At 36.8% G+C, this 25,717-nt stretch overlaps 1 protein-coding gene across 13 annotated transcripts in view; it reads right to left on the bottom strand.

Annotated features, from left to right (window-relative positions):
- Positions 1 to 25,717, bottom strand: part of ST7L (suppression of tumorigenicity 7 like) — a 141,236-nt gene that overhangs the window by 110,675 nt on the left and 4,844 nt on the right. For 12 of the 13 annotated variants that reach the window (XM_070463900.1, XM_070463897.1, XM_070463894.1 and 9 more), the window contains exons 3-6: positions 24,674 to 24,836; positions 19,873 to 19,927; positions 16,565 to 16,680; positions 6,295 to 6,373 (exon numbers count right to left, since the gene is read on the bottom strand). In XM_070463900.1, coding sequence (XP_070320001.1) covers positions 6,295 to 6,373; positions 16,565 to 16,680; positions 19,873 to 19,927; positions 24,674 to 24,836 — 413 coding nt within the window. The remainder of the gene's footprint in view (positions 1 to 6,294; positions 6,374 to 16,564; positions 16,681 to 19,872; positions 19,928 to 24,673; positions 24,837 to 25,717) is intronic. The other variant, XM_070463901.1, reaches the window with a different exon arrangement.

Below are 25,717 nucleotides of genomic sequence, written 5' to 3'. Positions count from 1 at the left end.
TCCAAAATCACTGCAGATGGTGACTGCAGCCATGAAATTAAAAGACGCTTGCTCCTTGAAAGAAAAGCTATGATCAACCTAGACAGCATATTAAAAAGCAGAGACATTACTTTACCAGCAAAGGTCCATCTAGTCAAAGCTATAGTTTTTCCAGTAGTCATGTACAGATGTGAGAGTTGGACTATAAAGAAGGCTGAGTGCTGAAGAATTGATGCCTTTGAACTGTGGTGTTGGAGAAGACTCTTGAGAGTCCCTTGGACTGCAAGATCAAACCAGTCAATCTTAAAGGAAATCAATCCTGAATATTCACTGGAAAAACTGATGCTGAAGCTGAAACTCCAATACTTTGGCCACCTGATTCGAAGAACTGACTCCTTGGAAAAGACCTTGATGCTGGGAAAGACTGAAGGCAGGAGGAGAAGGGGATGACAGAGGATGAGATGGTTGGATGGCATCACTGACTCAATGGACATGAGTTTGAGTAAGCTCCAGGAGTTGGTAATGGACAGGGAAGCCTGGTGTGCTGCAGTCCATGGGGTCGCAAAGAGTCAGACACAACTGAGTGACTGAACTGAACTGAATCTTTATTACTCCCTCCCTTCTGCCTCGAGTTTAGCTGGCTCTTCATTTTCTAACTCCTTAAGGTATAAAGCTAAGTCCTTGATTTAAGATCTTTTTTCTTTATTAATGTAGGTATTTACAGCTGTAAATTTTTCTCTGAGCATGTACTGCTTTTGTTGTATTTCATTATTTTTGATACATTATGTTTTCATTTTCACTCATTCAATGAATATTTCTTTTTTTTTCCCATTTATTTTTATTAGTTGGAGGCTAATTACTTTACAATACTGTAGTGGTTTTTGCCATACATTGACATGAATCAGTCATGGATTTACATGTATTCCCCATCCCAATCCCCCCTCCCACCTCCCTCCCCACCCCATCCCTCTGGGTCTTCCCAGTGCACCAGCCCCGAGCACTTGTCTCATGCATCCAACCTGGGCTGGTGATCTGTTTCACCCTTGATAATATACATGTTTTGATGCTGTTCTCTCAAAACATCCCACCCTCGCCTTCTCCCACAGAGTCCAAAAGTCTGTTCTGTACATCTGTGTCTCTTTCTCTGTTTTGCATATAGGGCTATCGTTACCATCTTTCTAAATTCCATATATATGCATTAGTATACTGTATTGGTCTTTATCTTTCTGGCTTACTTCACTCTGTATAATGGGCTCCAGTTTCATCCATCTCATTAGAACTGATTCAAATGAATTCTTTTTAATGGCTGAGTGATATTCCATGGTGTATATGTACCATAGCTTCCTTATCCATTCGTCTGCTGATGGGCATCTAGGTTGCTTCCATGTCCTGGCTATTATAAATAGTGCTGAGATGAACATTGGGGTACACGTGTCTCTTTCAGATCTGGTTTCCTCAGTGTATATGCCCAGGAGTGGGATTTCTGGGTCATATGGCAGTTCTATTTCCAGTTTATTAAGAAATCTCCACACTGTTCTCCACAGCGGCTGTACTAGTTTGCATTCCCACCAACAGTGTAAGAGGGTTCCCTTTCTCCACACCCTCTCCAGCATTTATTGCTTGTAGACTTTTGGATAGCAGCCATCCTGACTGGCGTGTAATAGTACCTCATTGTGGTTTTGATTTGCATTTCTCTGATAATGAGTGATGTTGAGCATCTTTTCATGTGTTTGTTAGCCATCTGTATGTCTTCTTTGGAGAAATGTCTGTTTAGTTCTTTGGCCCATTTTTTGATTGGGTCATTTATTTTTCTGGAATTGAGTTGCAGGAGTTGCTTGTATATTTTTGAGATTAATCCTTTGTCTGTTGCTTCGTTTGCTATTATTTTCTCCCATTCTGAAGGCTGTCTTTTCACCTTGCTTATAGTTTCCTTTGTTGTGCAAAAGCTTTTAAGTTTCATTAGGTCCCATTTGTTTATTTTTGCTTTTATTTCCAATATTCTGGGAGGTGGATATAGAGGATCCTGCTGTGATTTATGTCAGAGAGTGTTTTGCCTATGTTCTCCTCTAGGAGTTTTGTAGTTTCTGGTCTTACATTTAGATCTTTAATCCATTTTGAGTTTATTTTTGTATGTGGTGTTAGAGAATGTTCTAATTTCATTCTTTTACAAGTGGTTGACCAGTTTTTCCAGGACCACTTGTTAAAGAGGTTGTCTTTTCTCCATTGTATACTCTTGCCTCCTTTGTCAAAGACAAGGTGTCCATAGGTGGGTGGATTTATCTCTGGGCTTTCCATTTTGTTCCATTGATCTATATTTCTGTCTTTGTGCCAGTACCATACTGTCTTGATGACTGTGGCTTTGTGGTAGAGCCTGAAGTCAGGCAGGTTGATTCCTCCAGTTCCATTCTTCTTTCTCAAGACCCAAAGCATTTTTCTAATTTATCTTGTGATTTCTCCTTTGACATTATTTGTCTATAGAGTTCGTTGTTTAATTTCCACACATTCCAATATGGTGAAATTTCTGAATTTCCTTCTGTTACTGACTTATAGTTTCATTTCACTGTAGTGAGGGTAGATAGTTTATATGATTTCAATCATTTTAAGTTTATTGAGAATTATTTATGTCCTAACTATGATGTATCCTGGAGAATGTTCCATGTACACTTTGGGTATATGGAAATGCTGTTGGGTAGATATCTGTTAGATACAATTGGTTTACAGTGTTGTTCATTCAAGTCTTCTATTTCTTTGTGTATCTTTTGTCTAGTTATTCTATCCATTATTGAAAATGAAGTGTTGATGTCTTCAACTATTATTGTTGAACTCTTTATTTCTCCCTCAATTCTGTGTTTTTGGTTCATACACTTTGGGGCTCTCTTATTAGATGTACATGTTTATAATTGTTATATCTTCTTGATAAATTGAACTTTTGTCATTATATAATGTCAAACTTTGTCTTGTAAAAATTTTTGTCTTAAAGTCTATTTTGTCTGGTATTAGTTTAACCACTCCATCTCTCTTTTGTTACTGTTTGCATGGAATATTTTTTTCCTCACTTTCACTTTGTACTTGTGTCTTTGAATCTAAAGAACCTCTTGTAGATAGCATATAGTTGGACTACTTTTTTTCCCTATCCATTCTGCTAATCAATGCCTCTTAACTGAAGAGCTTAATCTATTTACCTTTAAGTAATTTGCGATAAGGAAGAAACTGTTTTCTCCATTTTCCTATTTGTTTTCTATATATTCTGCCTTTTTTGTTATTATTGTTCTCTTTCCCTGCATTATTGCCTTCTTTCATGTTAGATATTTTCTAGTATATCATTTTGATTCCCATATTTCTTTTTATCATATTTTTTATTTTAGTGGTTAACAGTTAACAATTACATTTAACAACTTACAAAAACCAAGAATGAATTAATAATAATTTAGTTTCAATAGTACACAGAACTTTGCTCCTATATAGCTCCTCCCCCCTTATGTTGTTATGGTCACAAATTGCAACTATATAAACTGTACATCCATCAACATAGATTTACAAAGACTGTTTTACACAGCTGTCTTTTAAATCATATAGATAAAAGGAACTTTGAACCAAAAAAAAATTAATATTGACTTTATTTGCCTATGTAGTTACACTTCTGGTGTTCTTTACTGCTTTGTGTAGACTCAAGACTATCTAGTATCGTTTTATTTCAGCCTGAAGGCCTCCTTGTAGCATCTCCTGTAGGAGAAGCTCAAGGCTACTAGCACTAAACTCTGTTTTTGTTTATCTGGGAATGTCTTCTCCTTTTTTTTTTTTTGAAGGAATGGGTTGCTGGACACAGAATCCTGAGCTAACAGGTTTTTTCTTCCTGAACTTTAACCATATTATCCCACTGCCTTATATGGTTTCTGATGAGAAATCAGCTGTTAATCTTTTTTAGGATTACTTATACGTGATGAGTTGCTTCTCTCTTGCTTCTTTCAGGTATCTGCCCTTATCTCTGGCTTTTGAAAGCTTGATTATAATGTATCTCATGTGGGTATCTTTGAGTATGTCTTCTGTGGAGTGCATTGAGCTTCTTTGATATGTAGATCCATACGTTTCATCAAATTTTGGATCTTTTCAGCCAGTATTTCTTCAAATAGTCTTTTTTGCCTCTTTCTACCATTCTGGGATTCCATTATGCATAGGTAAGTATGTTTAACAGTGTCCCACAGGTTTCTTAGGCTCTGTTCTCTTTGCTTCATTCTTTTATTTTTGACCAAAATCAAGTTTGCTGATTCCTTCTTCTGCCTGTTTAGATCTGCTGCTGAACCCCAATAGGAAATTTTAAATTTCAGTTAAATTTTTCAGCTCTAGAATTTCTATTTAGCTTTTATTATTTCTAACTCTTTACTGATATTCTCTAATCTGAGACAGATTCTCATAGTTTCCTTTAGTTCTTCGTATATGGCTTCCTTTACCTCCTTGAGCACATTTTAAATAGCTGATTTAAAGTTTTTGTCTAGAAAGTCCAAAGTCTGGGCTTCCTCAAGGACAGTTTCTACTCATTTCCTTCTTGTCTCTGTGAAAGGCATATTTTGCTGCTTTGTATGTCTTATAATTTTTTTGTTGAAAACTGGAAATTTAAAATATTATAATCTAGCAACTCTAGAAATCAGATTTCCTCTCCTCCCCAGGGACTGTTGTTGCTGTTTATAGTCATTTGTTTAATAACTTCTAAACTGATTTTGTAGTTTATATTCTCTATCATGAGTGACTAGTGAAGTCTCTGCTCTTTTAGCATAATGGTTAGGTTAGTGACTTGATAGAGATTGCCCTAAACCCCTGAAACCAAAAAACAAGTCTTTGTAGATGGGTTCTGTGTGTGTATGGGGGCATACCTTAAACATTCAGTCAGGCAGTTTACAACTCTGCCTTAGCTTTCACTTTCTGTTTGTGCAGAACCTGAAAGTTAGACAGATGTGAAAACTTAGGGCCTTAAGTCTTTTCTTATCAAGTGCCTACACTTGGGCATGTGTGTAGCTGCTGAGATTCCTAGGAATACGTGGAAGCTTTTAAAAACCTTTATTTCCCAGTTTCTCAATCCTCAGCCTTTCCTCCCAAGCTTTCTAGTTTGTCTATTGCTTGTCTGTTGTTACCCCTTGCTCCTGGCAGCAGGCCCTAGTACATTTGCCTTTAAATATTTTCAACAAATGCCAGCCCACGCACCCCACTAACTGCACCCCCTCCACCCAGGATAGCTGTGTCAGTGCTAGGAGAGTTTCAGATTAACCAAAGTAAAAAAAGCAAGCCCTTAGAGCTGGTCCTTCATGGGTTCATCAGACCAGTCAGATCATCAAACCACAGTTCTTTGAGAATATGATCCAGTCTGCATCCTTTGATAGACAATTATACCCAGAAGCGTGACTGTTGTCTTTAACGCTACCACTGAGTTAGCGGGTGGAGGATGGGGTTAGTGTAAGTTAAAACACGAAAAATAAATAAATAAAGCTCTCTTAAAGAAATTCAGTTATTTCTTAAAATTGATTAAGCATTCTCCAGGTTGCAATAAACTTTTGATTAGTTTTCAGAGTCTCAATAAACTTGATTCACTGCTTGTTGAGTTCCCTACACTGCCATTTTTGTTCTACCTTGGGTAAGTCTTCTTAATAAGAACTAATATACCTGTGGTAGGGGAGAAAGGAGGAGTATGGGGACAATGCTAAATTCATATTATTCAGGAGGCATTCCTTGATTAATCCCAACTAGGCCCATTTTTTACTCTTGGCATTTATTTAATATTAGATCAATATTTATTGATCTGTATTATTTAAATATTAAGTTCACTTACACTTTTTAAAATATAAAGTTGATAGAAGGAACTTTAAAAAAATATATGCTGCTAACATTAAAAATAATAAGGTTAGAGCCATGTTTTTCTTATTTTGAATTCCCTTCCCAATCCTCCAATCCTACTAGCAACTACAGGTCTCAGGACTGAATGAATGCTTTCAGTGAATGACATAAATGAAAAACAAAATTAAAATGGGTGGCATAGTGTTTTAGTACTCTAACTATCAAGTATTATCATCAATTAGATCAGTACTCTCCCTTTTGAAAAATATTTCCACATAATTTCTATTCCAAAGCATAGAAGATAAGTTTACAATTTCAGAAGCAAAAAACAAATGTCAATGAGCACTGCAAATTTTGTCTCTAGTATGCAAAAAGAGAAAGGTGACTACTAATGACTCCAAATGTCTTAGGGATAGAAAAAAGGAAACAAATCATTTGCCTGGGTTTCCTTCAAAACAAACTTATTTGCCATATATTATAGTTCAAACTTACTCATTGTTTAATTCTAAAGCTTGATAGGCTGCTTTGATTCGAGCTGGAGGATTCCTTTCTCTCCATGCCTTCTGCATAACTGTAGGAAAAACATTTCAAAAAGCAGATGAGATGGCAAACATAAATTATCTTATGCAAAACATACAATGATTTAGAAGAATAAACAAAGATTTAAATAACATATTCTTAAACATAAACAACAAACTGGGGTGATGGCTCACATTAACCTTATGAAAAGTTTACACTAAATTTGGAAGCTTCACATAAAATAGAAATTAAAATATTATTTCTCTGATTTATATGAATAATAACATAGTTGATACTCAATCAAGTTAACTATATCATTATTATACATGAACAGTTATACATCTAAATATATATTAAAATTGACATCAGATTATAATTAATGAAATATTCTTGTTCTTTTATCCTCTTGGAAAGGTTCTATGGAACTGTTAAAAATACATGAAAACCTTAGAAATCAAAGTTTTTATCTAATCAGAGATTCAGTCCACAAAGAATGCTTGAATTTGTATTTTATATTAAAGGGGGGAAGGAATTAATTTAGGATATAGTACATTTATGGAAAATATGAGTCTCTACTAAGAGTCAAGAAAAGCCTGAATTAGGATCTCTCTGAAATAACAATATTAGTTTTGTTATCATTTACTATACCAAATTGAAAATTTCACATTAAGCAAAGTTTCTTTAAAATTAAACAAATAAACAAAGAAGATCCATGAAACTATCTGGCCTATTTCAAGTTTGATAACAAAAATAGAGAATCTATGACTGTTGCTTTTGGAAGGAAACCTACAACTGTCCAGAAAGAATAATGTGGAAAACGTTTGAGTTTTCCTTCGGAAACAAAATATTAGTCTTGGCTTAGAAAAGGAGACAATATATTCTACTTGTGTAACAAAAATACAACTCTCATATCAAACATGTCACTAGCTAGCTGACAGCTAATGCTTCCTGAACTTGACAAATTGATGCAAGTCAGCACCCATATGATAATAACCAGGTAAAGAATAGCATTTTGCTAAAACATTAAAATATTACCTAAAAATAAAATATAATACTTAACTTGCCCATTTTTGATGATGAGGCTCTCTTCCATAAGTTACATGATATTTTCAGCTCCAATTCTGACACCGAATTTTATTAACAATTTAAATGGTTATCTGGTACTCTAGCATATTAAGTATGCATAGTAATTTATTTAACCAGTTCTCTTTTGATGGATAATTAATTTTTTGCTAATATAAAAATACTATGATAACCATCTTTTAACATCTATCTTTGTATACCTGTCCAAATATTCAATTTTTAGAAGTGGAATGGTTAAAAACATATGCATCTTTTTTTTTTTTAATTTTTATTTATTTATTTATTTTTATTTTTTTTTCCATTTATTTTTATTAGTTGGAGGCTAATTACTTTACATCATTACAGTAGTTTTTGTCATACATTGAAATGAATCAGCCATGGATTTACATGCATTCCCCATCCCAGTCCCCCCTCCCACCTCCCTCTCCACCCGATCCCTCCGGGTCTTCCCAGTGCACCAGGCCCGAGCACCTGTCTCATGTACCCAACCCGGGCTGGTTATCTGTTCCACCCTAGATAATATACATGTTTCAACGCTGTTCTCTTGAAACATCCCACCCTCGCCTTCTCCCAGAGTCCACAAGTCTGTTCTATATATCTGAGTCTCTTTTTCTGTTTTGCATATAGGGTTATCGTTACCATCTTTCTAAAGTCCATAACATATGCATCTTTTAAAAGACTTTGGATATATATTCCCAAATTCCTCTCAATGAGATTGTATTAATTCATATTTTTTCAGGCAGTGCAGGAGAGTGACTATTTCCCCATTTCCTTAACAACACTGAGCAGTGTCAATCTTTGCTAATTTAATACATGAAAACTATCTCACTTTCATTTGTATTTCTTCTATTTCTAGTAAAGTCATCTAATCTACCATTAAGCATTTTTTGTTATTCATATGTTTTCAAATGCTCTATCCAGCCTTATTATCCCTCATAACCAATGCACTTCTAAGCTAAAGAGGAAATGGGAAATAAAGTAGAGGAAGGAAAATATTTACTTCCCTCTAAAACAAGGTTTAGAAATCATTTAGTATTCAACAGTTGATTGAGTATTTAACTGATGATTTATTATAGTCTTCAAAGGTTCTCTGTAAGAATTCATGATTTGCTTAAGAATAACATAAGCAGTTAACAATTCAATCAAATTTATCTATTTTTCAAGGTAAATGCTATTCTAATATGCTAACAAGCAGAAGGAACTAATTACCATTCAATCTAAGACCAGAGGTCAGAAATATAAATGCCTTGAGACCTTGCAGAACTAAAAGCACATGCACTGTCTAAAAGAGAGAATCACAGTTCAGGTCTAACTGATTACTGCCAAGTGGAAACGTGAGTCCACATTTTCCAACTTAAATTGTAAATCTGGAGTTTAATGTTAAATAATCTTTTGATTATGTCTGTTCACTATCCTAAATAAACAAATCAATAGAGTAAGAACAAAAATCTACTAATTTAGTAATTACTAATGACAACAGTTAAATTTGTCACATCACACATATAGACACACTTTTCTATTTTTAATATAAAACTACAGACATAAATCTTATATTTATACGAGTATCTGTAAAGATCAATGTGGAACCAATAGTCCATTTCTGGATTATCATTCATGGATAAAGTCTAGTTCAGTCTTAAACTGGGATTTTGCATACCTCTAGAAGTACTACATAAAACTCTGCAATGACCAAAATGGGACACTTAATTCTAAGAGAATCAACCTCTAAAGCTTCAACTTTATATGACTCTTTCCTGTGTTTGATCTAATTGAAGAATGTTGCTCTGATTAGTCTGTGTTACACTGGTTTCTCTTTCCTACTCAACACAGGCTCCTTGCCTCACCCTGCTCCCTTAAAGATATATTACCTATTCCTACTTCATAATAGAAAAGCTTACTTTTCACCCATCTTGAATCATCAAGGTGCATTGCCCTAGAGGGTAAAAATGTCAGGTGCCTCAGGAACAAGTTAAAGTCTGGGTTTTGGAGCAACCGTTTTTAATCAAGAAACCTATAATAGAGATTTGTGCCATTCTCTTATTTAACAGGAAAGTTCAGTATTAGAAATACAAGGGGCTACCCTCATGGTGGCAACCCACTCCAGTACTCTTGCCTAGAAAATCCCATGGACGGAGGAGCCTGGTGTCCATGGGGTCGCAAAGAGTCGGACACGACTGAGAGACTTCACTTTCACTTTCTTTGACCCTCATGGCTCAGCTGGTAAAGAACCCACCTGCCAATGCAGAAATAGAGTACTCTGGCTGCTGGAAGTTCTGAATTCAAGTATATTGTAGAGTGGAGAGGGAGTAATAATTTTTGCCAGTTCCATTTATCAGCACCAGTTCTCCCCTTACTATCAAGCATGCACTGTCCCTAAGGGAAGGTTGTCTCATAATAAGGCAAAGAAAGCATTGCTGCTGCTGCTGCTAAGTCACTTCAGTCGTGTCCGACTCTGTGCGACCCCATAGACGGCAGCCCACCAGGCTCCCCCGTCCCTGGGATTCCCCAGGCAAGAACACTGGAGTGGGTTGCCATTTCCTTCTCCAAGGCATGAAAGTGAAAAGTGAAAGTGAAGTCGCTCAGCCGTGTCCAACTCTTAGCGACCCCATGGACTGCAGCCTACTAGGCTCCTCCGTCCATGGGATTTTCCAGGCAAGAGTACTGGAGTGGGTTGCCATTTCCTCCTCACACTGTGAGTGAAAGTGAAATTGCTCAGTCGTGTCTGACTCTTTGCGACCCCATGGGCTGTAGCCTACCAGGCTTCTCCATCCATGGGATTTTCCAGGCAAGGGTACTGGAGTGGGTTGCCATTTCCTTCTCCAAAAGAAAGCATTAGTAAGGGATAGTAAAGGCAGTGGAATCTTGTTTTGGCCAAGTGATAAGCTTAAGGCAAGGCTCCAAGACTTACCTATCTTTTCATCTTAGAATCTGAATTCAGAAGAGAGATGGTTGTCATAGGGATGAATGCTAACATGGCTATTTGAATTTAAAAAATGAAGTAAAAAAAAAAAAAATGAAGTCAAACTTCTCTGTCACAAAGTATGTCTGATTTGGTTGACAGGAATAACAATGAGAACTCACCCAGCCAAATAGGTTATATGGAGGACCTTTTTCAAAGCTGGAAGAGCCAAATATGTAGCTCTAAGGATTTGACAAAAATATAAAGTACAAGATTCCATTTAGAACTATATGGGCAAAAGAAACTTACATTTTTAACAAAAAATTACACAAAACTGTTCAAGACTGGGGGAAACAGAGACTCTTGGAGGGCACAAACAAAATCTTGTGCACACCAGGACCCAGGGGAAAGGAGCAGTGACCTCACAAGACTGAGGCAGACCTGCCTGTCAGAGTTTGAGAGTCTCCGGCAGAGGCGCAGGTCAGAGTGGCCCACTGAGGGGATGGGGCACTGGCGGCAGCAGCTCTGGGAGGGGTGTGTTGGCATAAGTCCTTTTTGAAGGTTGCCAGTAGCCCTACTTTTGAAGAAAGTAAGGAAAACCACTAGACCATTCAGGTACGACCTAAATCAAATCCCTTATGATTATACAATGGAAGTGATGAATAGATTTAAGGGACTAGATCTGATAGACAGAGTGCCTGATGAACTATGGATGGAGGTTCATGACATTGTACAGGAGACAGGGATCAAGACCATCTCCAAGAAAAAGAAATGCAAAAAAGCAAAATGGCTGTCTGAGGAGGCCTTACAAACAGCTGTGAAAAGAACTGAAGTGAAAAGCAAAGGAGAAATAGAAAGCTTTACCCACTTGAATGCAGCATTCCAAAGAACAGCAAGGAGAGATAAGAAAGCTTTTCTCAGTCATCAATGCAAAGAAATAGAGGAAAACAATAGAATGGGAAAGACTAGAGATCTCTTCAAGAAAATTAGAGATACGTAGGGAACTTTTCATTTGAAGATGGGCACAAAAAGGACAGAAATGATATGGACATAACAGAAGCAAGAGATATTAAGAAGAGGTGGCAAGAATACAGAGAACTATACAAAAAAGATCTTCACGACCCAGATAATCACGATGGTGTGCTCACTCACCTAGAGCCAGATATCCTGGAATGCAAAATCAAGTGGGCCTTAGGAAGCATCACTACGAACAAAGCTAGTGGAGGTAATGGAATTCCAGTTGAGCTATTTCAAATCCTAAAAGATGATGCTGTGAAAGTGCTGCACTCAATATGCCAGCAAATTTGGAAAACTCAGCAGTGGCCACGGGACTGGAAAAGGTCAGTTTTCATTCCAATCCCAAAGAAAGGCAATGCCAAAGAATGCTCAAACTACCACACAATTGCACTCATCTCACACACTAGTAAAGTAATGCTTCAAGACAGGCTTCAGCAATATGTGAATCGTGAACTTCCAGTTGTTCAAGATGGTTTTAGAAAAGGCAGAGGAACCAGAGATCAAATTGCCAATATCCGCTGGATCATCAAAAAAGCAAGAGAGTTCCAGAAAACCATCTATTTCTGCTTTACTGACGGTGCCAAAGCCTTTGACTGTGTGAATCACCACAAACTGTAGAAAATTCTGAAAGAGATGGGAATACCAGACCACCTGACCTGCCTCTTGAGAAATCTATACGCAAGTCAGGAAACAACAGTTAGAACGGGACATGGAACAACAGACTGGATCCAAATAGGAAAGGAGTATGTCAAGACTGTATATTGTCACCCTGCTTATTTAACTTATATGCAGAGTACATCATGAAAAACGCTGGGCTGGATGAAGCACAAGCTGGAATCAAGATTGCCAGGAGAAATATCAATAACCTCAGATATGCAGATGACACCACCCTTATGGCAGAAAGTGAAGAAGAACTGAAGAGCCTCTTGATGAAAGTGAAAGAGGAAAGTGAAAAAGTTGGCTTAAAGCTCAACATTCAGAAAACTAAGATCATGGCATCTGGTCCCATCACTTCATGGCAAATAGATGGGGAAACAATGGAAACAGTGTCAGACTTTATTTTTTTGGTCTGCAAAATCACTGCAGATTGTGACTGCAGCCATGAAATTAAAAGACGCTTACTCCTTGGAAGAAAAGTTATGACCAACCTAGACAGCATGTTAAAAAGCAGAGACATTACTTTGCCGACAAAGGTCCATCTAGTCAAGGCTATGGTTTTTCCATTAGTCATGTATGGATGTGAGAGTTGGACTATAAAGAAAGTTGAGTGTCAAAGAATTGATGCTTTCAAACTGTGGTGTTGGAGAAGACTCTTGAGAGTCCTCTGGACTGCAAGGAGATCCAACCAGTCCATCCTAAAGGAAATCAGTCCTGAATATTCATTGGAAGGTCTGATGTTGAAGCTGAAACTACAATACTTTGGCCACCTGATGCAAAGAACTGACTCATTTGAAAGACCCTGATGCTGGGAAAGATTGAAGGCGGAAGGAGAAGGGGACGACAGAGGATGAGATGGTTGGATGGCATCACCGACTCAATGGACATGAGTTTGAGTAAACTCCGGGAGTTGGTGACAGACAGGGAGGCCTGGCATGCTGCAGTCCATGGGGTCTCAAAGAGTCAGACACGAATGAGCGACTAAACTTAACTGAACTGAGTAGCCCTACCATAGAGCCTGTTGACTTCAGGAATTGGTTGCCTCAGGCCAAACAACTAACAGGGAGGGAGCAGCTCCTTATTGCAAAATTCAGGCTTAAATTGAAAAAAAAATAGGGAAAACCACTAGGCCATTCAGGTATGATCTAAATCAAATCCCTTATGATTATACAATGCTCAGTCATGTCTGACTTCTTTGCTACCTCATGGACTGTAGCCTGCCAGGCTCCCACCAGCAGAAAATTGGATTAAAGATTTACTGAGCATGGCCCTGCCCACTAGAGCAAGACCCAGTTTTCCCCACAGCTAGTCCCTCCCATCAGGAAGCTTGCACAAGCCTCTTATCTTCATCCATCAGAGGGCAGACAGAAGAAACAAGAACTACAATCCCATAGTCTCCAAAGTAAAAACCACAATCACAGAAAGCTAACCAAAATGATCATATGGATCACAGCCTTGTATAACTCAATGAAGCTATGAGCCATGCCATGCAGGGCCACCCAAGATAGACAGGTCATGGTGAAGAGTTCTGACAAAATGTGGTCCACTGGAGAAGGGAATGGCAAACTACTTCAGCATTCTTGCCTTGAGAATCCCATTAACATCATGAAAAGGCAAAAAGATATGACACCAGAAGATGAGCCCCCAGGTCGGAAGGTGTCCAATATGCTACTGGGGAAGAGCAGAATAACAGCTCCAGAAAGAAAGAAGAGACTGGGCCAAAGTGGAAATGACGTGCAACTGTGGATGTGTCTAGTGGTGAAAGTAAAGTCTGATTCTGTAAAGAACAATATTGCATAGGAGCGTGGAAGATTAGGTTCATGAATCAAGGTAAATGAGACATAGTCAAGAAGGTAATGACAAAGTGAACATCAACATCTTAGAAATCAGTGAACTAAAATGGACAAGAATGGGCAAATTTAATTCAGATGACCATTATATCTACTACTGTGTGCAAGAACCTCTTAGAAAAAATGGAGTAGGCATCAAAATCAACAAGAGTCCGAAATGCTATATTTGGGTGCAATCTCAAAAATGACAGAATGATCTTGGTTCATTTCCAAGGCAAACCATTCACATCACAGTAATCCAAGTCTATGCCTTAAACACTAATGATGAAGAAGCTGAAGTTGACTGGTTCTATGAAGACCTACAAGACCTTCTAGAACTAACACCAAAAAAAAAAATGTCCTTTTCATTATAGGGATTGGAATACAAAAGTAGAAAGTCAAGAGATATCTGGAGTAACTGGCAAGTGTGGTCTTGAGCATAAAATGAAGCAGAGCAAAGGTTAACAGGGTTTTGTCAAGAAAATGCACTGGTCATAGCAAACAGTCTTTCAACAACACAAAAGACAACTCTACACATGCATATCATCAGATGGTCAATACCGAAATTAGACTGATTATATTCTTTGCAACCAAAGGTGGAGAAGCTCTATACAGTCAGCAAAACAAGACCTGGAGCTAACTGTGGCTCAGATCATCAGCTCCTTATTGCAAAATTCAGGCTTACATTGAAGAAAATAGGGAAACCACATAACCATTCAGGTTATGATCAGATACAATGCTCAGTCATGTCTGACTCTTTGCTACCTCATGGACTGTAACCTTCCAGGCTCCTCTGTCCATGGGATCTTCCAGGCAAGAATACTGGAGTGGATTGCCATTTCCTTCTCCACCTGGATCTTCCCAATCCTGGTGTCGAACCTGGGTCTCTTGTGTCTGCTGCATTGCAGATGGATACTTTACCTCTGAGCCAGAGGGGAAGCCCCAGTGAAAGTGACAAACAGAGCCAAGGGATTAGATCTGGTAGACAATAATACCTGAAGAACTACGGACAGAGGTTCATAACACTGTACAGGACGTGGTGACCAAAACCAATCCCCAAGAAAAAGAAATGCAAAAAGGCAAAGTGGTTGTCTGATGAGGTCTTACAAATATGGGGCCTTACAAATAGCCAAGAAAAAGAAGTGGAAAGAGAAAAGAAAAAAGGGAGTGGAAAAGTGGAAAAGAGAAAAGGAAAGATATATCCAACCGAATGCAGAATTCCAGAGAATAGCAAAGAGAGATGAGAAAGCCTTAAGTGAACAACTCAAAGAAATAGAGGAAAACAATAGGATGGGAAAGACAAGCGATCTCTTCATGGAAATTGGAGATAGCAAGGGAACATTTCATGCAAAGATAAGCACAACAAAAAGCAGAAGAGATAAAGAAGAGGTGGCAAGATCTTAATGACTCAGATAACCACGATGGTGTGGTCACTCACCTAGAGCCAGACATTCTGGAGCATGAAAGTGTCAACTCACTGGAAAAGACCCCGAAGCTGGGAAAGATCCCGGGCAAGAAGAGAAGGGGGCAACAAAGGATAAGATGGTTGGACAGCATCACTGACTCAATGGACGTAGTTTGAGCAAACTCCAGAAGATAGTAAAGGACAGGGAAGCCTGGCATGGTGCAGTCTGTGGGGTCACAAAGAGTTGGACATGACTTAGCAACTAAACAACATAAAGTGATTGGGAAGATAAAGTTAGTATCTTTACATAAATTGCTTAGAACGGTGCTTCATATATAATAAGTGTTATACAAGAGTTAGCTATTATCAATGAAACTGCTTAAGACATCTGCAACATCAAAGCTATTCAATCATTTATATTTCCATCAAAGAATAAATATATTTACAGTATACCAGGCAGTGTGTTAGATGATAAGGATTCAAAGATGACAAGTATAGTCCCTTATATCCAAAGTTTCACACATTATTAGGGAGGACAAACATTTAAGCAACATCATAATATTAACAAATAAGTGTTCACAGTTGAATAAACTAACTAAAATTATTTTACTGAGGTTTGGACTAAGTACTGTTGAACTGCAGAGAAGATCAGAGAAGGCTTCCCAGAGAATAAGACTTTTAATTTTGAAGGATAAAAGTAGAAGCATAGATAAGGTGGAAAAGGGCATTCAAAATAGCTGTGATAAAGATCCCTGTCAATCAGTCCGACATGATTCAGCAACAAAACAACAACTTTAAGCCAAACATTTAAGAGTCTCCATACTCACTTCTACAGAAAAGATTAGAGAACTAACTCAGACATTTCTATGATCTTCCACAACTTTACATGTTTCTCTGAATTATGACTGGAATAAAATACACCCAATTTTTCTCCATATGCTGTGCCCCAATGTTTAACTCTGCCTTACTCTTTTTTTTTTTAATGTATGATTTCAGGTGTTAATTTCCCCAAGCAAAACTGGGTACACTATTCTCTGCATAAGCAATTGTTGGATTTGATCTAAAAGGTTTTTTAAGTTGTAAAAAAAAGCAACTAAATTAATTTGTATAAAATAATTTAAATTCTGTATAAGACAAAATAGTATAATAACCTAGTTTACAGTCATAATTAGTATTATGATTTAATACTAATGATTAAATGATTTAATTGATTAGAATCAATTTATTCTGGGTTTCTTATCAATGATACAAACAACTCCAAGCCAAATAACTCTGTATAATAAATTACACTAAAAAACTTCAAAAATAATTGTAATGACTACTATTTACCCCAAGAACAGATATGACACATACCTGTGTCTGAAGGACGTAAAAAGTCTGTGTCACAGGTGAAAAAGGTCTGATGGTCCTGAGCTGACAAATTCATGTCATAGTATGTAAGTGGCTCTTTACCAGTCACCCAAGTGTATCTTTACCAAAACACAAGAAAATATGTAAATTGAACGTGAGAGAGCATCAGTCAGTTACAATAGACACTACTTAAAACTCAAAATTTACTACTACATTTTATTTAAGGACATTTCAAAAACTTATTGTAATCAATAAAACAAAAGAGATAACCTACATAAACTACTTACAGTACAATAATAAAACATATAAAACCAAAAGGGAAAAGGCTAGATTATTCATCAAACAGTGCTTCACACTGAATCTGAAGGGATAAAACAATTTGACTGCAACATATACCTCATTAAGTGTACTTAAATGCTCAGTGAATTAGAATTAAATATGAAAAGTAAAACTATAAAGAAGCTAGAAGAAAACACCCTAAAACCCTCAGGAACTAATAGCAGATAACAAGCTGACTAATAAATTAAAATAACTAATTTTTACGTTTCATCTATAAAATTGGCAAATATATGTCATCAAGAGTGAGGTGGGATATCAATTCACACATATTCCTGTTATAAATTGGTATTTACATTTCTCTTTCCAGAAATCAATTATATAGTATCAAGAGCCTTAGTACCACAACTACTGAAGCCCACATGCCTAGAGCCTATGCTCCACAACAAGAGAAGCTACGACCATGAACAGCCTGTGCGCTGCAAGGAAGAGTAGCCCCTACTTGCCACAATTAGAGAAAAGCCTGGACGCAGCTATGAAGATTCAGAGTAACCAAAATTAATTATTTTAAAAAGAGGCTTAAAAACATTCATACCTACTTAGAGGATGGGCAAATGGAATTCCATTTTGCCACTCTACTTTTGTTTATTTTTGAATTTTTTCAACTTTAAAAGAAGAAAAAATTAAAAGGGAAGAAAAAAACTTCACACTTTTTGATTCGGTAATCCTAGTGCTACAAATCAACTCTAAGAAAATAATCATATATGTGAATAAATATTTATATATAAAGATATCCTTCTAGAGTAAATGTTAACAGTGATCTATAATCTGTGATCTGGAGAGGGGAGCAGTAGGTAAGTTATATATAGTGCCTCTATAATAAAATATAGTACAACTGTTAAAATTCATGTTTTAAAGTAATTCTGTGGGAAATTCACATATGGTAAATTTCATATATTAATGATGTTCAAGTTTTGTTTCTATATATGCCTATATAGAAGAGAGACTGGATGGAAACACTAATAGTAGTTATCTCTTCATGGGACAAAAAGGTGATTTTTTTTACTTTCTTTCATACATCTCTTTATTTTCCAACTTTCTACAGTGAATAGGTATATATTTTGCAATCAGAAAAGGCATTTTAAAAGCACATTATATATACATGATCAAAGATTTTAAGTTATTTAATAAGTTGTCTTGCTATTTAAAGTTTTCAGCTATTTTGCAAGAAACTATCATGAAGAAAAAAGAAAAAGCAAGTCCTTGTTCACTTAGCAAAGTTTGGTACACATTCTAAAATCATAAAAAAATTTAACATTCTATATTAATCCCAAAATGATTTGAAGCAGTTAAAAAATATATGTATAGTATCAATAACTCAGGGCTTCCCTGGTTGCTCAGCGGTAAAGAATCTACTTGTAGTGCAGGAGATGTGGATTCAATCCCTGGGTCAGGAAGATCCCCTGGAGAAGGAAATGGCAACCCACTCCAGTATTCTTGCCTGGGAAATCTCAGGGACAGAGGAGCCTGGCGGCTACAGTCCATGGGGTCACAAAAATCAGACACAACTTAGCAACTACACAACAAAACAACAAATCAATAACCTAAATTAGAAGCAAATTTTAAAAGACTCAATAAAGTAAAACAAGGATTGGGCCATAAAATGGCCCATAGCAAAGAGTTCTATAAACTTGCTAATGGTTGACTATAATACAAGTCTAAGCTTCCCAGAACCACACAATAATTACCAATGCATTTTAGACTTTCACATTAAGACAAACTAATCATTCAAACAGAAGCACTAAGAGTTCCTTATCCTGGGCTTCCCATGTGGCTCGCTGGTTAAGAATCCGCCTGCCAATGCAGGCATGGGTTCAATCCCTGATCCAGGAAGATCCCACATGCCCCAGAGCAATAAACCCTGTGTAGCACAACAGTTGAGCCTCTGTTCTAGATCTCAGGAACCACAACTATTGAGCCCATGTGCCACAATTACTGAAGCTTGTGCACCTAGAGCCTGTGTTCCACAACGAGAGAAGCCATGACAATGAGAAGCTAGCACACCACAACTAGAGAAAAGCCCACGCAGCAACAAAGACCCAGCACAGCCAAAAATAAATAAGTAAAATTATAAAAAAAGAGTTTCTTATACTAAGATAAGAAATTTCTCTTAAGATTTTCATGAAATATATACTATAAGATAACAAGAATAACAGCCTAAAAGCTTTTTAATAAACAGTGAGAAGTTCAAGGACCTGTTTCTTGCAGAATCCCTTAATATAGGGCAATTGCATCTATCAGAAAAGGCTAGCTTTGACTTCCCAGGATGTGACTGTCCTACACTATCAAGTACTTATGCACAAGGATTATTGCTTAATCATTTTGTATCCCTGTCATTTTGTACAATGTCCACAAACAGTAGACATAAACTATTTCTTGTTCAGTGAATTAAGTAACATACCCCATGCTATCCCCAGGTAAAACACAAGCCCCTTTCCAAACAAATAAAGTTATCTTTTTTCATAAGTTTCAACAGTTTTCTCATTTAGAGTAAGAACCAAAAGAGCAATGGACACAGTAGTGTAGCTAGGAAATGGTAATATAAAATGCAATATAAAAATAGCATACCCTGTACTATTGCACAAATGAAATTTATATTCACATTCAGATTGATATCGTCTAGTAAACTGTCAAATAACTGTCAAACTTTAAATTGAGCACATATGCACAGGAATATACTGACATTTATAATTTTTTTTAACCTCATGAATTCTTTGAAAAGGCTTTCTGTCATAAACCAAGGAGCAAATGTACACTTATTATATATCACAAACATGGCTTGAAGCAATGTTTCTCATGATAAAAGTAAACATATTCAAGACGCAGAAAATTAAACTCTGGGCTAACCATTTTACCTTATTATATATCCGTAACTCCAACTAGAAGAGATATGATATATCTGTAAAAATAATGTTTCCATAATACTTTTACTCTAAAACCAATGTCATAATTATACTGAAAGCAAAATGTAATACCTTCTATATTCTGCTCCTCTGAAAAGATTTAGAGGATTTCTCCACACTTTACATTCTAAAAAAAAGCAAAGAGAAAAAAGGGGGAATTAAGACAGTTTAATGTAGTTAAACACTAATTCAGCCAACATGCTAAGCACAATGCTGGCCATGTATAACACAAAGATGAATAAGGCATGGATCATCCCTGCTGTCACACAGCATATAATCAAATCTAGTTATTCCCTTATTTCTGCCTCTGTAGCCTTTCGTCCACAATTGAAGTACAGCACTTACCATATTACAAAGTGACTATCTGTTTGGTTTTCAGTTTCTCCCTTTAAAATACCAGCTTTCAAAACTTTGCTCATTTTTGTATTTCTAGAACTTACCAAAGAATCTGAACTAACTTGTTTAAATGAATTACATGTGGCTTGAGAATCAGTTATGTAAACTATCACCCAAACTGTGTGAAAAGTGCCATGGTAGAGAGATGTTTTGTTCTAAGAATAAAAAGGAAGTGATTAAGTTTGCTCTGGAGAAATAAGGGGAGACTTTAGAAAGGAGGTGACATTTAAACATTGTTTTTGTTGTTTAGTCATTCGATGGACATGAGTTTGAGCAAGCTTCAGGAGTTGGTGATGGACAGGGAAGCCTGGCGTGCTGCAGTCCATGGGGTCACAAAGAGTTGGATATGACTGAGCGACTGAACTGAACTTAGTCACTAAGTCATGTCAGACTCCTTGCAACCTCATGGACTGCAGTGCACCAGGCTTTAAACTTGAATCCTTTAAACTTGAACCACTGTAAAAAATGAGTAGAAGGTTGCCAGATGAAGAACATTCTAAACAGAAGTAGTATTAAAAAACCACAAGCATAGTTCAATTAGAGTACATGGTGGAAGATTAAAGTGCACGGTAGAAGGTGAGAGGGCTTCCCTGATGGCTCAGATGGTAAAGAACCTGCCTGCGATGTGGGAGACCTGAGTTCAGTCCCTGGGTTGGGAAGATCCCCTGGAGAATGGAAAGCCAACCCACTTCGGTAGTCTTGCCTGGAGAATTTCATGGACAGAGAAGCCTGGCAGGCTATAGTCCACAGGTTGCAAAGAGTTGGAGATGACTGAGTAACTAACACCTAAGAAGGTGAGGAGAGCTGTAAATGAGGCTACAGAACAGACTGGGGGAAACTGATGAAGGAGCTTATATACTACATAAAGAGCTTAGATATTATTCTTCGTAAGAAGCCATCAAATGTTTATAAATAGAAAGATGACAAATATCAGGTCTTTGTTTAGATCAGTAGTTGTCAAACTACCATTCATGGAACTGCAAAGTAACAACACATTCCATAATAAATGAGAAGGCATTATTTGCCTTTTTAACTTTTTGAGTGAGTAAAGTCGCTCAGTCACGTCCGACTCTTCTCAATCTTCCCAACCAAGGGATTGAACCCAGGTCTCCCGCACTGTAGGTAGATGCTTTACCGTCTGAGACACCCTGAGAGTGAGGGCATCCTTAAATTTTGTGCCCCAAGCATCTGACTGCCTCACACTAGTGCCAGTCCTGCAAAGTTGGGCTGATGGTACAAAATCAATGGTTTGTAAAACTGCGGGTATTTTAAACTAGTAGTCATTGGATTCCTCACCCCTAATCTAGTAAACAGGCAACCAAATATGAAAGTTGTCTTCAATATAAGCAATTGTTTTTTGAGCTGAACTTTTTTTTCCCATGGAGTATCACTTTTATCTGAAAGAATCACCAAAAGACAAATTTATAATTATTCAGATAAATATCTGGCAGACATTTTTCTCAATGGTGAACAAAGTAGGTCTGTCAAATTCAAGGAAGAAAAAAAACAGTACTCGCTGCTGATGACAGAATTTGAACTTTCAAGTACAATTAGAATTTTTAAAACCTTATATTAGTTACCATGAACTTGACAATTTCCCAATACTTACAGGCTTTTCTGTGAAATTAGTGGTGATATTAATAAATCTCATTTTAAAAAACTAACAATGTATCAATATTTGGAAGACATGCCTACCTCAGTGAATGAGTATTTTCTAAATGAACAATGAAAGACCCATTCAAAATGGGACACCAAGGGATTTTAATGTAACAGAACATGAAGAGTTAATTGGTATAGCGTCAGATTTCATACTGCAACTAAACTTTAAGGAAGTATCTAAAAAAAAAAGTATCTCTCAGTAAATTTTGCTGTTGTATTAAAAAAGAATATCCACAACTTTCTGAAAAGGTTATTAAGCTATTCTTTCCTTTTCCAACTACACATCTCTGTGAGAACAGATTTTCTTCACAGATGTCAACCAGAACAACATTTCACAACAGGCAATGCCAGAAGCAGATATGAGAATAAGCTATTTTTCTTTATTAAGCTAGATAATAAAGAGATTTAAATGAATGTAAAGCAATGACAGTCTTCTGATTAAAATTTCCTATTTGGGGAAATATAATTATTTTTCATGATATGTGTCTTAGCTCAGGCTGCCATAACTAAACACCATAGATTGGGCATAGTTATATTAGAGGTTAGAGCTTCAACACATGAATTTGAGGTGGAGGAGAGATACAGTTCAGTTCATAGAAATATGTTAACATGCAATGGGTTTCTGTTATTTTTAAAACAATTGATAAATATTGTTTAAATTTGTTTCAATTTCTAATATGATAAATACTGGGCATATAATCAATATTTAAACAAAAGCTCTGTGAGGTACTCAATAATTTTGAAGAGTATAAAGATTCCTGGATCTAAAAAGTTTGAGAACCACTTTCTTAAAGTAAAGGGAGAAAATGTGCTAAAAGGAGAAGTATCATAGGCAAGGAAACTAGTTAGGATGCACAGCAATAATCCAGGAAAGAGATATCTAAGGCCCAGATATGGGGCAATGAATGCTGAACTAAAAGAAGGCAGAGCAGAGTCCAGGTAATTTTTGAGGGGAAAACAATGAGGGTCACTAGTCTAGAGAAGGAAGGGGAAATAAAAGAGATATTATCTAAAACAACTCAAAGATTTCTCTTATGGAAACTAATAAATTTTAGGATTATGGAGAGTATCTATTGAAAGAAGATAATTAGCAGCTTCACTTTGGACTGTAAGCTTAGGATTGCTGAGGGCCATCAAAGGTGAAGATTTCTAGCAGAGTTAGAATTGTGGGTCTAGAACATAAAAGCTTGAGGGCAGAAATTTAAAATTGGCTCTCCCAATATATAAGTCTATGGATGACAATATTATAGAATAAGATGCAGATACCTAGGGAGAGAAAGTGGAACCAAAGAACTTTGACTCAATCTCACAATAGGGTGTAAGACTATATAATGCATTATTGTTATAATTATTTACAACTGGACTGTGAGCTTCCTGATGACAGATCTATGTCATATTCATTTTAACATGACTTATTCTTGAGAGCTTGTTTGGAGGTTCTAGCAGGGGAGCGCAGCTACTCGTATACCCTTGACCGAAGACTGACTGGTCCTTCTCTCTTGGGGATGGTCATACTCCTCCACCAAGCACGCAGCTTTGGAAGGGATGCACATGGAGTGGTTAGGAAGAAAGGGGACACCTGCCTAGCCAGCCAGATAAGCCGAATCAACCCTGATGATCAATGGGGTGACAGATGTTGCAGCCAGATCGCCCTCACATCCAATATGCCTTATTCTTAAGAGTTCTATAATTATTTTATGAAAGGGGAGAAAGGAGAAGAGGAAAGAAAATTACCATTATTCCTTCCCGTACTTCCTGAATGGCTGTCAACCCCATCCCTACTAATCCTGGTCAACTCCCACTCAAGCTTTATGGCTCAGTTTAAATGGTTCTTTCTCAGAGAACTTCCCTGACCACACATAAAAGTGCCATCAATTTCACTCAGGTAGTATTCTTCTACTAAACTAATATAAATTTCAAGTTTAGTTTACTGAACAAATGAGACATTATGGCATTCTACAGAATTAACTCATTTGTATTATTATTGTATGATTATAACCTACACCAAATGAAAGTGAAAGTGAAGCCACTCAGTCCTGTCCAACTCTCTGAGACCCCATGGACTGTAGCCTACCAGGCTCCTCTGTCCATGAGATTTTCGTACCAAATGAAAGGAACAATAATCCAAAAATGTCATTTCTATTTGGCTTCAAAGATTTTACTTTCCTAATTGTATAATTACCAGATACATATAGAAGAATGGCCTACAATTTAAGTATGACAACAGAATATTCATACATTGACAACAGATTTTGATGTCTTTGTAAATATACTGACAAGAAAAAATATTTTTCCTAACTTTGCTCTCTTGGCAGAGATGGCTAATTGTCTCTGTTCTCTCCTTTATCAGTAATAAGATCCCCTTTTCACCTAGGCACATGTACATTGAGAAAATGATTACAATTTCTAACCTCCCTTACAGCTAGTTCTAACCATTTGATAAAGATCTGACCAATAGAAAGTAAGTCAAAATAGTATGTAACGCTTCTGCGAAGTATCCTTGACTGCTGTGGGGAAAGTGTCTTTCTCCTGGCCTATTCTCCTTCCAGCTGACTAGAATGTGGGCATGATGGCTGCACCCAGAGCAACTGTCTTGGAACACAAGGAAAAACTGCACAGGAGATGGCAGGCTAATAAAACAGAAGGAGTCAAAAAAAAAAAAAATAGAAGGAGTCTAGGTCTCTGACGATCATTGCTCTCCACATCAGCCATTAAATCTGTATTTAAAGGAAAGACAAACTTCTATTGTTAAATGTTTTCTATCTGCCACAGTCAAACACAATCTTAACTATACAGCTCTGAAAACATTTCATTTCACCTGACAAATTCTGCCTGCTGGTTTCGCTTTCTCTGTTGTTGGAAGAAGAACCTGGCTCTGAAATGCTGCTTTCTGTTCCTCCCATCAATGGTCGCAAATGGCTTACAGAAACTTGCTCAATAAAAGATGTACCATGCTTATGAAAGTACCACCATTCAAATATCTGTGACAAAGAGAAAACATCTTTCATTTAAAACAGAACTGATCAGCAGATATGAGTTCAAATCAAAACATTCTCTCAAGATGTTCCTGTTTAATTCAGTCTTCTAAATGTACTTTCCTTCCAAAAAACAAGCCAAACACAAGATTCCCTGATAACACATATCAAGCCGAGGTAAATGCCTTTTTATAGCTTTGTCATAAAATTCAGACAAGCTTAGGCAACACTAGAAGAAATATGTCTGTAAATAAAGCATTTAAAAAACAATAAGTATTTAAGCTATAAATAATATGTACGTTACAATGTCATTTTAGTCTATCTGTAGTGCAATTAAAAGAAAAATAATTTTCAAACAACTAGTATGATGTGCTTAACCACTACACTAGGGTTAGAATGCCCACACTGACTCCCAATTCAGCCATACTTTACCTGTGTGTTTTGTGTAAGTCACTTAAATTCTCAGAGCCTCAATGCCCTATTGAGCAAATATGGTTGACAAGAATTAGAAGTTCTTCTGAACAATAAAGTACTAATCCAGTATTTGGCAGTACTGTTAATGTAGGTTAAGAGTCAGGTTGATTCCCATATTGAACCATTCAAAAATCAGGATATTCCTTTCTTTCTGTTTCCACGGTTTATCACTGTTGTAAGAGGAAATCAAAAGCCGCTCTCTGTGCTGAATTAGCAGAGTGTTTCATATTTGGATACTCTGGCCTTTTCAGCTCCCTTTGCTGGCTTCTCTGGGTGTGAGCTTAAACGACATATCCGAAAGGAATTTTTCCTGATTCCACAGAATGAAAAACTATTTTATGTACTCCCATAGGCTCTTTTTTTCCTTTCAAAATAAACTTTGTACTCATAATAACTAAACAACTGGCTTTGCT

Source organism: Odocoileus virginianus, unplaced genomic scaffold (assembly GCF_023699985.2).
Source record: "Odocoileus virginianus isolate 20LAN1187 ecotype Illinois unplaced genomic scaffold, Ovbor_1.2 Unplaced_Contig_8, whole genome shotgun sequence".
NCBI lineage: Eukaryota > Metazoa > Chordata > Mammalia > Artiodactyla > Cervidae > Odocoileus > Odocoileus virginianus.
This window is presented reverse-complemented; position numbering and strand designations above follow the sequence as displayed.